The sequence below is a fragment of the Sminthopsis crassicaudata genome, chromosome 2 (assembly GCF_048593235.1).
Source record: "Sminthopsis crassicaudata isolate SCR6 chromosome 2, ASM4859323v1, whole genome shotgun sequence".
NCBI classification, from domain to species: Eukaryota; Metazoa; Chordata; class Mammalia; order Dasyuromorphia; family Dasyuridae; genus Sminthopsis; species Sminthopsis crassicaudata.
Window position 1 is genome coordinate 160774984 of NC_133618.1, and position 15537 is coordinate 160790520.

The 15537-nt window shown below is 34.6% G+C and overlaps 1 protein-coding gene across 14 annotated transcripts in view; it reads left to right on the top strand.

The window, feature by feature from the left end:
• Window positions 1-15537, top strand: part of DZANK1 (double zinc ribbon and ankyrin repeat domains 1) — a 138029-nt gene that overhangs the window by 64829 nt on the left and 57663 nt on the right. For 11 of the 14 annotated variants that reach the window (XM_074287770.1, XM_074287766.1, XM_074287774.1 and 8 more), the window contains 3 exons: window positions 4007-4129; window positions 4971-5120; window positions 8144-8345. In XM_074287770.1, the coding sequence (XP_074143871.1) occupies window positions 4007-4129; window positions 4971-5120; window positions 8144-8345 (475 nt within the window). The remainder of the gene's footprint in view (window positions 1-4006; window positions 4130-4970; window positions 5121-8143; window positions 8346-15537) is intronic. The other 3 variants (XM_074287768.1, XM_074287772.1, XM_074287769.1) reach the window with 2 other exon arrangements.

A 15537-nucleotide genomic window follows, 5' to 3' on the forward strand; every position in this document is an offset into this window, starting at 1 on the left:
TGCATTTCTCTGATCAATAATGTAAATCAGATATGATTAAGCAAGGCTAAACCATATACAATTAAACCAGATTCCTCTGGTGGTGGGGACTTTTAAAATTGGAGGGTAGAAGGGGAGGAAAGTAAAAGCAGGGTCAGAGGGGTTAGGGAGGAGTTAGGAATGAGTTAGGGAGGGGATAGGGAAGAATCTAGTAGAGAACAAACTTGCATGGGCAGGTGTATTATTATCTCTGCTTCCATAGTAATTGGATCTGTCCAGCCTTTTACTCATCTTTTCCTAGTACTGCTGGGCCCCCAGTGCTGCCTGCTTTCTTGTCTACGTGGTTACAAGCAAAGTGGGCATGGTTTTTTGCCTATACTTCCTTTCTATTTATACCTATATTTTCCTGAATCTCTTTTCATGAAGTTTCTGCCCTTCTCTACCTTTAAGAATGAGAGAAAAGCTAGCATTTCAGTCACATCTCAATGACTCCTCAGGGGCTTAAGCAGGAATTTTTTTCCACTACTGAGCATTAGTCATCTTTATAAACAGCAGTAGCATCAGGTCATTTTTTTTGCAATTGCTATGCTGAAAAAACTAGAAGTGATATATATTGAATTACAATGGATATGGCCTTTTACAAAGTAAGCCTTTTCTAGTTTAAATTAGTTTTCTGTTAAAGAAGACTTGGGGAGTTACCTTTTTAGTGTTCCCCTTTCCTAACATTACTGACAAGTAGCTAGAATGGCAGCTAATATTATAAGAAAAACTTGTTCTGTTTTGAAGACCATGATCAATTGTTGACCATATTTGGAGTGAATTCTCTTCTCTGAAAATTATCCGTAATTATTCCACATATTATTTCCATCCATTATTTCCAAGCCATATTATTCCACAATTGCCTAAGAGAATTATAATATGGATTGTGATGGTTAGAGTAGTTAAGAAATCAAATATTAGTTGATGGAACTGACTGATGATTTTTAATTAATAATTTGGGGAAATAATATGGACATATAAATATAAACATAGTTCATGTGTTGTATTTTCATGAATTTGCTATATAAAGTGGAATTTTTTTAGATTGAGATTAAAATCATAAACCACAATATTAGTGGGTGAATTTAAGTTTAGGATGATATTTTAGTGATTTTAAAAATAACTTATAGTTTAAAATAAATCAGCTCATTATTGTGCCTTCTTCCAAGGAATAGGAGAAATATGACAGTTTGGAAAGCAATAAAAATTTAAAATGTTGATGTGTAGAATCTTTATCATATTCTTTACTAATAGAGGCAAATAAATCATCAATCAAAACTCTATTCTTGCCTCAGACTATGTGATCTGTTCTGTACAGATAAATAAGGATTTATGTACCTTTCTATTAACCCCATAAACTGTACATTAGCCCAGCTCTGCTCATAACTGATGGCAAAACTGCTTTAACAAGATTTTTAAAATTGAATTTTTCCCATCAAAATGGTAAATGTTGAATGAATAGGGATTTTACTATATCAGTATTTAGCATTTACATGTCTTAGGAACTAAATTTGCTTTTCAATTTCATATCCTTGTTTAATGTGATGGGATAAAGTGACTTTTTTTTTAAAGGAAGTTTGAAATACAAAAGATTCCTTTTTTGATAAATGAATTAAAATTCTAATTCCAAACTTTTCAAAACTGTTTTCTGCTAACTATCCCTGATCCCTGCAAAATATCTTTACTGCTTACTGTGAGAATCTTGCCTTTATTGTGTCTATGAGAACTCAAGAGCTGGTTGGCCAAGTTGGTAATCATATTTCCTTTCAGATTTCTTCTATTGAGTTGTAACTTTCAAAGTCACAAAGTAAGCTACTATGATTTCAATTGCCCCTGACTCTTTTCTGAACCAGATTCTATAGTAAAGCAGAGTGCTCTTAAGTGAACAAATAACCTAGGCATTAACTTCTTTCAGGGTGTCATTTAACATATAAAATGAATAAGTGGATATACAAAAAATTTCTTCCAGAGATTTTTTTAACTTGTCCACATATTCAGAAATCTTTATGTTGGCAGTAGCATCTGCACTGTAGCTAATATATACCTTTTAAAAAGCTTGCAGCAGATTTTTGGAAGGCATTATTGAACAGAAAGGAATTATGTTTTCTATTACACTTTTTCATTGTCCTAGAGTAAACTAGAGACATTAGTTACAGAAACCCATGGCATATGTCCCAAATGCCTCAGGAACCCTGTTTCTATCACAAATTTAGTGATGTGGGGGTATCAATCTTGCAAATCACAGCATGAAACCCTAATCATGCAATTATACAAGAAACAGTTTAAAAATATACAGTAGTATGAGAAAACATTTAAGACTTTAAAAATATAAAGTAATAGAGAAGTTAATAAAATGCTTAAAATCATTAACTCCTCATACACAAATGGATATAGTCTCCTACACTTCCACAAAGGAGATGGATGGGATTAGAAACCTCCTGAGAAAAACTTATGATGAAGTAGGTAAACCATCTCTCAGCAATTGAGCAGACTAGTCAGTCTCCCCTTTTCAGAAAGTCTCTCAGCTCAGTCTGGAGATCTAGGAAGTCTCTTGATTAAACTTCAGGCAGGATTCCTGGGTTTGGAGGATGCCATAGTAGTACCATTCCACCCTTCCTTCTGTCCTCTACTCTGAATTTTACCTATGGTTTGCTTTCCATTTCCTATATTCTCTAACCCCTTCACCTCTGGATATCCTACTTTTGGATATATTTTTATGGCCTTCATCTTTATGACCAGACATGCCCCTTTTTAAGAAAATGTAGTCTAGAGAATTTCTGTCTGTAAGAAATGCTTTCCAAACTTCAAGCACTATGGGAAATTAAGTCCTGGTTTTGGTAGATCATGTATGTTCACGATGTTATCTTACAGGAAAAAAAAAAAAGGATACAGAGCCTGCAAATCATCCTGGTGTACAAATAAACATAATACATAAATATCTATAGCAAAGAGTATTGTGTATAGCCCAAAGGGAAGCCAAAATAAGTATCTCTAGCCTCTTTTCTACTCCCAGCCTTCTCCAAGGGAGACCTGAATTCCTTCCAGAAGGAAAAAATAAGATGGGACCAGAAACCAGCCAGTCTGCTCTCCTCAGAAAGGAGTACTAGGCTAGAATTATATCCATGTGCTTCCTGACATATTGTTAGTTTAAAGGAGATAGTTTTCAGGTTCACGCTAAACTCCTGATCAATCTTCATTGATGAGAAAAAGGAACTCCAAGCATTATATCAAAGACTTGACTTCCCCTCAAATTCAGATTCCACAATGAATACATATAACAAATAGCAAGGAAGTCTTAGACGAATAGAAATCAGAGAACATATTCAAATGAGAATATATACCAGACCATATGGATTGAAGGAGCTCTCCTATTGAGAAGTAGGTGATTAAACTCAACCAAGAGAGAGAATCCCTTATCTTACGCAAGAGAAATTTTCTGAAGTCTCTAACAATGAGGACATAATTGAAGTTCTACATGTCAGTTTCTTCTAGAGACTTTCTCCTTTCATAACTTTGAAGAGAGATTAAAATATCTTTCCTTAATTGAAGTCTATCAAGATCACTCTTCTTTCCCATTCTCACCAACTCTACTACCCTGTCTCTCAGTTTCAAAGCATTGATTTCTGCCAATGAGAAGAGAATCTTTTATCAGTAGAACCAATTTAGGGTCTCAGGTTATATTCCATTGATTATTTTAATAGCTTAGTCATAATTCTTCAAATTGTCATGCATAGGTTTAATCTCAGTATCTAAGCTTACTACAGATATATCTCTTGCTCTCCCACAAAAGAAAGAACAGTCTACCCTATATAAATAACATTAAAGCCTATTTTATTTATTAGCCAGAAATATTTCAGTGATATAGTCTTAGCTTTTCTGTATTGCTTCATTAAGTGTTGTAATTGCTTGGTTTTGGTTGTTTTGTTGGGTAGGGGATAAATGGAGAAAATATTGTTTCTCTTTCTTAAAAATAGTTTTATTTCACTAGCCAATATTCATTGGAGAAGTAACTTCATCTCTTCTCAATCAGAAGGCAACAACCATTTATTGTTCAAAATGTGGCCGTAAGAATCGTTGTGATGCACGTTTTTGTGACTGGTGTGGAGCTAAGGTATGTATATTCATCTCAGATTTCTTTATCCATGATTTCCTTGAAGCTTACCCTGACAGATCCAGTACTTCTGCTCTATGACCTTTATTAGTCCCAGAATTATCTTCTTAGGATTATAAGGACATTTATTTATTTACCCAATGTTTTCAAGGAATCGAAAGATAGGGATAATTTTTTTTTAATTGCAGGGGGGAAATGAATTACCTTTTTGATTGAATTAATAGTCATTAAAATCACTGGCTCTAGTAATCACTGTCAGAAAATATGGTCTATTGATTGGTATAGCCATTGTAACCCTAGGTCACTTTGATGAAAATTCTATTCTATTATGGTATCTTCTCCAGGTATAGAGATGATCCTATGCTTTTGAAGATACTAGCAGAGCACAAGCTCTGTTAAGTCCTCAAGGCCCAGTGACTGGGCCTTTCTCTCTCTCTCTCTCTCTCTCTCTCTCTCTCTCTCTCTCTCTCTCTCTCTCTCTCTCTCTCATCTCTGTCTCTCTCTCTCTGTGTGTGTCTCTCTCTCTCTGTCTCTCTCTCTCTCTCTGTGTCTCTCTGTGTCGCTGTCTCTCTCTTTTTCTCTCTCCACCCTCCCTTCTCTCCCTCTCTTCTGTCCCTCTCTCCCTCCCTCTCTCTCTCTCCTCTCTCTCTCTCTCTCTCTCTCTCTCTCTCTCTCTCTCTGGACATACTGGTTGCAAAAATAATGAATTTTTTCTCATGAGACTATTTACTATGTTACAGAGGAATTATGATTTACATTGACAGAAGGAGGACCATACTGATAAAATCACAGATCCTTGAAATTGTCACTGAAAATGAGAAAAATCTTTTTTTTTTCCTAGCCTACTGTTCCTGCCTGCTATTCCATTTGTGCTAAATGCAGAGCCAGCAATTATCCAAATGCTCGGTACTGTGGCTCTTGTGGTGAATATTTGGAACCCTTCACAAACATAGGATCTGGTAATGGTAAAGAAATGGAGATTTTTTCTGAGGTAAGGTCTGTAAAAGATAATGCCACATATATACTTTGGATTGTTTACATATATTCAGATAATTTGTGTACCATTTGTCAATGTATATCTGATTATTGTTCGAGATATTTGTGTGGGCTGAGGAAAATGTAAGACTGGAAAGATAAGGGTGTGGGTTATGAAGGGCCTTGAATGGCAGAGAATTTTACCTTTGGTCTTAGAAGTGATGGGAAGCTAGAGGAGTTAACTGAAAGAATGGATGTGGGGTGGGGTGTTAGAAGTACAATTTGGGAAGATCCCTTTGGCAACTGAGGTGGCCATATTTCAGTAGGGAGAGATTTGAAGCAGGCTAACCCACCAATAGGCATTAATCAATAAATCAATAAACATTTATTAAGTTCTTTCTTATGCCAGGCATTGTCCTGAATGCTAAGTATACAAAAAGAAGTAACGGCCAGTCCCTCTCTTAAAACTACTTGATAGTATAATGGGGAAAGAACATACAAACAAATATATACAAAACCAGCTATGTACAGGGTAAATGGAAATGATGAAGGAAAGGCCTGAGAATTAAGAGGGGGTGTGAAAAGCTTCCTTTCTCAGGTGGCATGTTAGTTGGGACTTAAAGGAAGTTAGGAGATGAAGGGGAGGAAAGACAACATTCTAGGTATGGGACAGCGAGAGAAAATGCTCTGGGCTTCGAGGTGGAATGGCTTATTTGTAGGCCAGTGTCATTGGATTAAAGAAAATGTTCTGAGGAAGAAGTGTAATAAGACTAGAAAAGTAGGAAGGCACTGCCAGAGTGATGGCAGTCAGTGTCTGAGGAGAGGTTTTGTGTCTGAGGCACTGGGAGGTAGTGATTCCCTTCTGGGGGATCTCACATCTGACCATCTCTTTTAATCTTGTCCTTAGAGGTGAAGTAGCTGCTGTTTCTTCAAAACACCCCACTTCCTCCTGTTGAAAAAAATACTCAATTTTGTGTTTTAGATCTAAATTTACAATTGTCTTCTTTTTCTTCTCTGGATATTCTTCTACTCTTCATTCTCTGACACAGATCACTTTTATTTTTTGCATTTCAGAAAGTTTTAAGAGATTCATCTCCTCCCCCTACCAATAGAAAATATATAATAATAATAATAAAATTATAAAGGGTTTAGAATGTTATCATAAGATGTTAAGTGTAAGGGTGGTTATACATGATAAAATCTTAATTTGTAAACAAAAATGAGTGTATATTGTGACCCTTTTATAATGTGCAAATTTCTTTGGTTAATTCAAGAAGGGAATGGCACGATTTGCTATGCAGATGAGCTAGGTATATCTCTAGAGGCTTTAATTGCTGGAGAAATTCCAGAAATTTACTAGTCCAGTTCTTGTTCACAATTCATCAGCTCAGGAATTGGAATTCTAAGTGGCACAAGCAAATTTCTCACAAAGTGAGAAAGGATTTTTAGTTCTAGGAGTTGTAAATAACCATTTGTTCATGTGTATCATACATGGGGACCCCACAACTGTTATACTCTTTAAATTTATTCCCACTCTTCCCATGAATTCTGTGTATACTTGTAGAAAGTATTTTTTTAATGGGAGGAATGTTTTTTCTTAGACCATCTCAGTAAAGCTTTTGCTAAAAGCCAATTGTACTAAGCTGATTTTTCATGGAAAGCACACTGGCAGAGGTTTGTGTGCTAGTAGAAATATCTACATGCAGAGTTAGCCTTAGAACCCAAGGCTGTAATTGCATTTCTGAGGACCTAACCTGTAAGTGTGATTGCAAGTTTGGAGTAGTTAGAGGATATGTTATGCTTTGTTTACTTAATTTTTTTCCATTAAATCTTCACACCTAATTTTCAAAGAACTTTTAAAAGCTTTGTTGTCCCCAGTAATCTCTGGGTGAGGATAAGAGAAGCATTCCTTGAGCCCCCTCACCTTCACTTTTAGAAGAGAAACCAACCATTACTTGTCAAGAGTAGAAATACAAATATTGTACACTCAATGCATGACACACATAAAGGACAGAGGTAGGGCAGCATAATATACATGTTCTCTCTAGTAATTAATATTCTTAGCCTTTTAAAAAATTTTTATTCAAATCCCACAAATACCAAACCTCCCAAAAATAATTTTCCATAGACATAGCAAAGTAGGAAAAACACAAAACAAAAAAAACCCCAAGGGTATTCAGCCTTGTTTTAAAATCTGCTAGTGAGTGGTTGCAACTTGTCTTTCAAACAATACCCTAAGACCTTTACAATCTGTTATGTCTTTCTACCAGACACATTCATCTTCTTCTTTCATTGATTTCATGGCCATGTATACCTTTCTTTCATTTCTCTGTAACTCTTAGGATTTTAGCATTTTCTTTTACTTATCTTGATGCTCTAAATATATTTTCTTCTCCATTTTTTAATTCTTTTCTCTCAGTCTTCCCCAACAACTGAATACTCCTCTTCCTCTTTGAGGCTGAATTGTTCTTCAGCTTTTCCTCCCTTTCTCCTAAAATTTAATCTCTGTCCTCCTTCTCAAGGCCAGAGTCCTCCAAATCATCTTCTTGGTTTTCCTCTCCTATTTATTCAGCTTTTTTTATTAGTCCATTCTGCTCCTACTTCTTCTACAGCCTCTCATAGATGATAGAAACAATGCTGAAAGTAATTTAGTATGGCATTCTTGAATTCATAAGCGACTACCTGGACATAATTAGGCCTTTTTGGAAACTCTCCATTTTACCTAGATAAATGTGGTACTTATGTAACATTTAATGAACAAAAACACTTCTTAAATGATCAACAGAAAAAAAGGGTTAGTGAAAACAAAGTAAAAAGTTTAGACTATTTCATTTACTATTTTTTTCTGTTTATTTCATTCCCTGTTTTTCCCAATATCTTTCCTATTCTATTTACTTTGACAGTTTCTTTTGTTCATTGTTTATTTCTCTAGAAAAAGTTTTCATGCTTCTGAATGTAATTTTTATGTGAAGACTAGAGAAGTTAAGAAGAATAGAAAAATTAAATTTAAAGTTTTACTTTTTCTACTTTGCTTCATAGTCTCAATCAACATGGCCATATGCTCCCAAAATAAAATCTAATATGCCAGAAAAGAAGGACAAAGGCACGCAAACTATTGGCCTGTTTTACCCATCAAACAAGTTTTTTGGAAAAAAAGAAATGGATTTTCTTTCTCAAAAAGAAAGGCAGGAGAAGAGGAATGATCACAGGCCTTTGCTCACCGCCATCAGTCCTGGAAGAGGTGAAGTATAAGATATGATTTCTTTAGGGATCATTGGGGACATTATTTTCTAGTATTTAAAAATATTTCCAGCTTTTTTTTAAAGTACTTCTTTTCCATTCTTATTTAACTATTGTCAAATTGTATCGTAACCCCTTACATTACCATTTTCTGGTATAACTGTTATCAGAACATCACCTGTTACTTGGTTGCCTCCCTGAGCTTTCTGAGAAAACAAATGCAAAATTAAAATCACTGTGATAATTCTCATTCGTAATTAATCTTTTGAAGATAGGTGCCCATATCTGAATGGTCAGAGAGGCATAATCAAGCAGATTAATCAAGCTTAGAATATTTGAAGCCAAAGATCCTATCCAAATGTGACCTTGTTCTTATTTTCAGGTGCCCTTCAAAATCATCAGTCTGAATATCTCACAAATATTTCCCAAATAATTTATTGTTTTCTTTTTTATTTTCTTAGTTCAAGTCAGTTATTATAATACTTATCATTCTTTCAATTTATGATAATGTTTACATTTCTTTGGTCCCAATTTTGTGTCCCATGAAAGACTTGTTGGTACATTGAAAGACAATCATAGTGGTTAACATTTGATCAGGCAACTTTTACTTTAAAATGTATAGCAGAGACTTACTTTCTCCTCTGCACAAGTATTTGCTTTCTCTTGGATCTTCTCCTGCTTGCTCCTCTCTATCTCTTTTGTTAAATGTTAATGCCTGTGATTTCTACTAATTAAGTGTATGCCATAAGGCTCTGCCCTGGACCTTTTTTTTTTTCTTTCTATACTCTCTTTTGATAATCTCATCAACTCCCAGAGATTCAGTGTCTTTTTGAATCTGTTTTGGGTGCATCTCTGAAGTTTTCTTCTCATGTTGTTTGGTAAAACTATCATTTCATAGTTTCTTCTTTGACCCATTAACTTTTTAGGATTAATTAAGTCTATTTAAATCTGAATTCTTTCTTCTTATTTTTTTAAAGATAAAAAAGATATTTTTAATGAAAAGAGAAATGCATATACACAGAAAGACTAAACAGGAGAGATGAAATATTTTAAACAAAACTGGGGTTTGGGAAGCATTGCTTTTCCTTCCCACACTTCTCAAAGATTTTGTGATAACTAGTACTTTTTTATTTTATCTCTTGTTCTTCCAAAGTAATTTTACTTAATGAAGCAGCTGGTACATAGTAGATAGAGTAGAAATTAGGAAGACCAACTTCAAATTCAATCTCAAACATCTACTATGTGATCTTTAATCACTTAGTTTGCCTCAATTTCCTCAGTTGTAAAATGAGGATAATAACAGCATCTATTTTTCAGGTTGTTGATTCCCAAATGAAATCATATTTGTAATTTTAAAAAAAGCCTAAAACAACATCTGGCACACAGTTGGTTGCTATATAAATGTGTTTTCTCTTCTATTCCCTTCTCCTTCTTTAATTTTTATTATTATTATTATTATTATTATCACAACAGAGAATCATAAAAAGGAAAGTGGAGGGTTTGAACTTGTTTAGGTAAATTTCAAGGACATAATTAGTCAAAAAGCAAAAGAATCTGTTGGTATAAAGTATTTAGGAAAGCAGATTATGCCAGAAGGTGTAAGGTCCATTCAGTTCATGAATTATTTCTTCAAAGCCTGTTATTAATTTTTATTTTTATTCTTTTGGCCAATAAAAGATATATTTAGCAAAAAAAAAAAAAAAAGACAAATAATAACAAAAACTCAAATATCTTGTATTCCAGGTAAGACATAATGACCATAAAGGAATTAAGGAGAAGGTGGTAAAGAATTTTAAGATACTTAATGTCATGCTGAAATCAAAGTTTAATGAAAAGAACATGTTTAAAGCTATTAGTGATGAGGCAGGTAGATGGTGCCATGGATGAAGTACCTACCTTGGAGTCAAGAGGATTTGAGATCAAATCCAGCCCCAGACACTTGACACTTAATTAGCTGTGTGATCCTAGACAAGTTATTTAGCCCCAATTCTCTTGCTGTCACAAACAAACAAAAAAAGCTATTAATAGTTATACAGCACCAGGTTTTGAGTACTGTCAAAAGATCTACAACAGCTTTGGAAAATATTCTAATAAAAATCCATATACAATTAAAGGCCCTTTAATATTTAACAATTAACCTAAGTCAGCTCTATAAAAAAATTCTTATTCCCCAAAAAGGAGAAGGAAGAGCATCTGATCCTACAGAAATACTTTGATATCAAGCAAATATTACTTCATTAGGCAATAGAAAAATCTGATAGCATGTACATACCATTGGGTTTGTAGAATGTAACCAAAAGTCTATGCAAGATTGAGTCTATGAAACAAATAGGTTGCTTAGTTTCCTCAGATGGAAAGAGGAATATCTATAGGAGTTCAACTAATAATAATGGGTGGAGAGCAGTGGTTAGAGAATCAGAAACCTGGTCTTGAATACCAATCCCTTAAACTCTCAGTCTCACAGGATTATTGTGAAGATCAATAATAGATAGCTGGATAGAAAGGCAGATAGTGAGTAAAAGAGTGAGTGATTTATAAACCTAATGCAATATATATACCTCTCTGTTGTTCATTGACAGGACAATAAATAGCTGCTTTGGTCTTCTGTCTTTTCAAGGCATATATCTAGGGTGTGATGGAGAACTCCAAATTTATTAAGTTTGATAACTCATTGTGGATCCAAGTGATGCCTCTAGAAGAAACTTAGAAATCTTTGATAAATATAGAGTCCTAGGTAAAAACCTTAATATTCTGAGGCCCCAAGTGGTGTTTTCATCTTTATAGTCAATTAAAGGTAGGGTATTCAAGAGAAAAAAGTTATATTTATAAGTAAATGACTAAGAATATAGATTTCAGTTTATGAAATATAGAAATATATAGATAGGGATAGAGTGCATCTAGACAAATACATTAGATGATAAGTAATTTATGGAGCACTTACAAAGCATACTCATTGTGCTAAGTAGAGGGAATATAAATATAAGCCAAAAAAAAAAAAAGACAGCCCTTTATTCTAAAGGACTTTACATTCTAATGGGTGAAGATAAAAAAATAAAATAAAGGGAAGCTGGCATAACGCAGAAATATGCAGAAAGTCAGGAATAGATCTAAGAGAGGAGTAAGCATGGATAATCTGAATATTTTCGGAAAGGATGGCTCTTGGCAAAAACTTGTCAGTTGGAGGAGGGAACTTCAAAAAAGATATATCCAGGGTGAGAAAGCGGCTAGGAAAAAGCCAACTTGCTTCCATAGAGCAACAGTTCCCAAACTTTTTGGTTTCAGGATCTCTTCACATTCTTAAAAATTTTATTGATGACACCCTATCCCTAAAGCTTTTGTTTATATGGGTTGTTTTTATTGATTTAAATTTAAAGGGTTTTTTTATTTGAATACCATATTTGAATTTAAACTATTTTGGTATTTTTCTTAAAATAGGTTTTTACTTCATAGACCAACTAATGCCGAAACTCTGAGAGGTTCTCAGAACTGTGTAAGAAAATAACAGGAATTGGGGCAGCTAGGTGGCGCATTGAATAGAGCACCAGCCCTGAATTCAGGAGGACCCAAGTTCAAATGTGGTCTCAGACACTAAAACTTCCTAGCTGTGTGACCCTGGGCAAGTCACTTAATCCCAGCCTCAGAAAAAAGAAAAGAAAAGAACAGGAATTCAAAAGCCCAAAATGAGCTTAGGCTGGCAATAAATGCTAAGGACAACCAAAAGGATTTGGGAGTTTATAAATTATATTGCCATCAAGAGGAAGATCAAAAAGAAAAGGAGATAGGCAGATTTCTTGCTGTCTTGGGGAAGGGAGAGGAGGATAGAAGGAAGAGAAAAATTTGGAACATGAGATTTTACAAAAATGAATGTTGATATACTTTAACATATTTAATATGTATGGGTCTACCTGCCATCTAGGGGAGGGGGTGGTGGGAAGGAGGGGAAAAGTTGGAACAGAAAGTTTTGCAAGGGTCAATGCTGAAAAATTACCCATGCATATATTTTGTAAATAAAAAGCTATAATAAAAATGAATGTTGAAAACTATCTTTGCATGTATTTAGGAAGTTTTTATTTTAAAATTATTTACAAATAAATTTTTTATTTAAAAAGATATTAGGGGGCAGCTAGGTGGCGCAGTGGATCGAGCAGCAACCTTGAATTTAGGAGGACCCGAGTTCAAATGTGATCTCAGACACTTAACACGTCCTAGCTGTGTGACCCTGGGCAAGTCACTTAACCCCAGCTTCATTAAAAAAAAAAAAAAAAGATATTAGAAGCACCAAAAAAGGGGGGGATAGGAAAGTCACATGGACAAAGAAGAAATGGATAATGATGAAAAGGTTGTATTACTTAACTCCTACTTAACTTCTGTTTTATTTCTCAAGAATGATTTTTAGATCAGTGAGATTAGATTTTTGGATTTAGATAACTAACAATGGTTAGCAGTTAACAGAAATCCAAAATAAATGAAGAAATGATAGTTCAATAGTTTTTAATAATTTTTTTATTGATAGAACATATGCATGGGTAATTTTTTACAACATTATCCCTTGCACTCACTTCTGTTCTGACTTTTCCCTTCCCTCCCACCATTCCCTCCCCTAAATGGCAGGCATTCTTATACATGTTAAATATGTTATAGTATATCCTGGATACAATACAATTCTCTTGTTGCACAAGAAGAGTTGAATTCAGAAGGTAAAAATAACCTGGGAAGAAAAACAAAAATGCAAGTAGTCCACATCATTTCCCAGTCTTCCTTCTCTGGGTATAGCTGATTCTGTTCATCATTGATCAATTGGAACTGAATTAGATCTTCTCTTTGTCAGAGATATCCACTTCCATCAGAATACATCTTCATACAGTATTATTGTTGAAGTGTATAATGATCTCCTGGTTCTGCTCATTTCACTCAGCATCACTTCATGTAAGTTTTTCCAAGCCTCTCTGTATTCATCCTTCTGGTCATTTCTTACAGAATAATAATATTCCATAACATTCATATACCACAATTTACCCAACCATTCTCCAAATGATGGGTATCCACTCATTTTCCAGTTTCTAGCCACTACGAATAGGGTTGCCACAAACAGCACACACAGGTCCCTTCCCCTTCTTTAATATCTCTTTGGGATTTAAGCCCAGTAGTAACACTGCTGGATCAAAGGGTATGCACAGATTGATAACTTTTTGGGCATAATTCCAGATTGCTGTCCAGAATGATTGAATTTGTTCACAACTCCACCAACAATGCATCTGTGTCCCAGTTTCCTCACATCCCCTCCAACATTCATCTTTATTTGTTCCTGTCATCTTAGCCAATCTGACAGGTGTGTAGTGTTATCTCAGAGTTATCTTAATTTGCATTTCTCTGATCAATAGTGATTTGGAACATTCTTTCATATGAGTAGAAATAGTTTCAATTTCATCATCTGAAAATTGTTCATATCCTTTGACCAATTGGACAATGGCTTGATTTCTTATAAATTAGAGTCAATTCTCATTTTGGAAATGAGGCCTTTATCAGAACCTTTAACTGTAAAAATGTTTTCCCAGTTTGTTGCTTCCCTTCTAATCTTGTTTGCATTTGGTTTTGTTTGTACAAAGGCTTTTTAATTTGATATAATCAAAATTTTCTATTTTGTGATCAATAATGATCTCTAGTTCTTCTTTGGTCACAAATGCCTTCCTCCTCCACAAGTCTGAGAGGTAAACTATCCTATGTTCCTCTAATTTGTTTATGATCTCGTTCTTTATGCCTAAATCCTGGACCCATTTTGATCTTATCTTGGTATGTGGTGTTAAGTGTGGGTCCATGCCTAATTTCTGCTATACTAATTTCCAGTTTTCCCAGCAGTTTTTGTCAAATAGTGAATTCTTATCCCAAAAGTTGGGATCTTTGGGTTTCTCAAACACTAGATTGGATAGCTCAATATTTAAAGGCTCTCAAAACTTCAAGCTATAAAGACTGACTGACTTAGGCTTAGGCTCTAAAAGAACCCCTAGCATATATTATTGCTTAGCCACTAAGTAATCTTTGAAATATCTTGCAGATTGAGAGAGATGCTACAGAATTAGAAAAGGACAAATGTCCTCATTTAAAAAAAGGAATAGAATCTGTGAACTATAGAAAAGTGAGTTTAACTTCTAAATCCCTGGTAAAATTCTAAAACATGGTTTTAAGAAATTATGAGCTTTAGAAAGGGAAAGTTACAGTACAAGTAGTATTCCTCTAAAAGCACAAATCATAGCCAATATCTTGGATGACATTTAAAGATCCAAAAGAATATACAGTAGTTAGAATTGTACTGAATTGAACAAGATTAATTTGAGATATATTAGCAATCTAAGAATTCCCTCCACCATCACAGATTATAATAATGTGTTGTTTTGGAAAGATGCCTGAAGTTCAGAGAAGTTAAATGGCCTGCTCACAGCCACACATATATTGTTAGAGGTGGGATTTTAATTCAGGTCTTCCCGACTCTCAGTGTAACACTCTATCCCCTGTGCCATTCTTCTCCTTAATTACAAGAGAATGAGATCTACTGGTCCAAAAAAACCAGTTCTACAATTTATTCAGCTGGATAAGGCATAATTAGGCAACAGTTGCTGGGACATTTAATGAACTGGAAACTAAGATTTAGCCCTATTCCAAACTATTGAATTAAGGGGCACGGGGGAAAGTAGTAATTTTGCCATATTATTGTGTGTCCTTATCAACCACATATAAAGTGCTGAGTTCAATTCCAGGTGCTACATTTTAGGAAGCATATAAATAAATAATTTGTAAAGGAAGGAAAGGGACTCTTTCATGTGCAAAATGTTTGCAGCTCTTTTTGTAGTGACTAGAAATTGGAAACGGAGTAGATACCCATCAGTTGGAGAATGGCTGATTAAGTTATGGTATATGAATATTATGGAATATTATTGTTCTATAAGAAATGATCAACAGGATGATTTCAGAGAAGCCTGGAGAGACTTACATGAACTAATGCTAAGTGAAATGAGCAGAACCAGAAGAATATTGTACACGACAACAGCAAGATTATAGGATGATCAATTCTGATGAAAGAGACTTTTTCCAACAATGAGATGATTGAGGCCACTTTCAATGATCTTGTGATAAAGAGAGCCATCTACACCCAGAGAAAGGACTATGGGAACTGAATGTGGATCACAACAACATTCTCA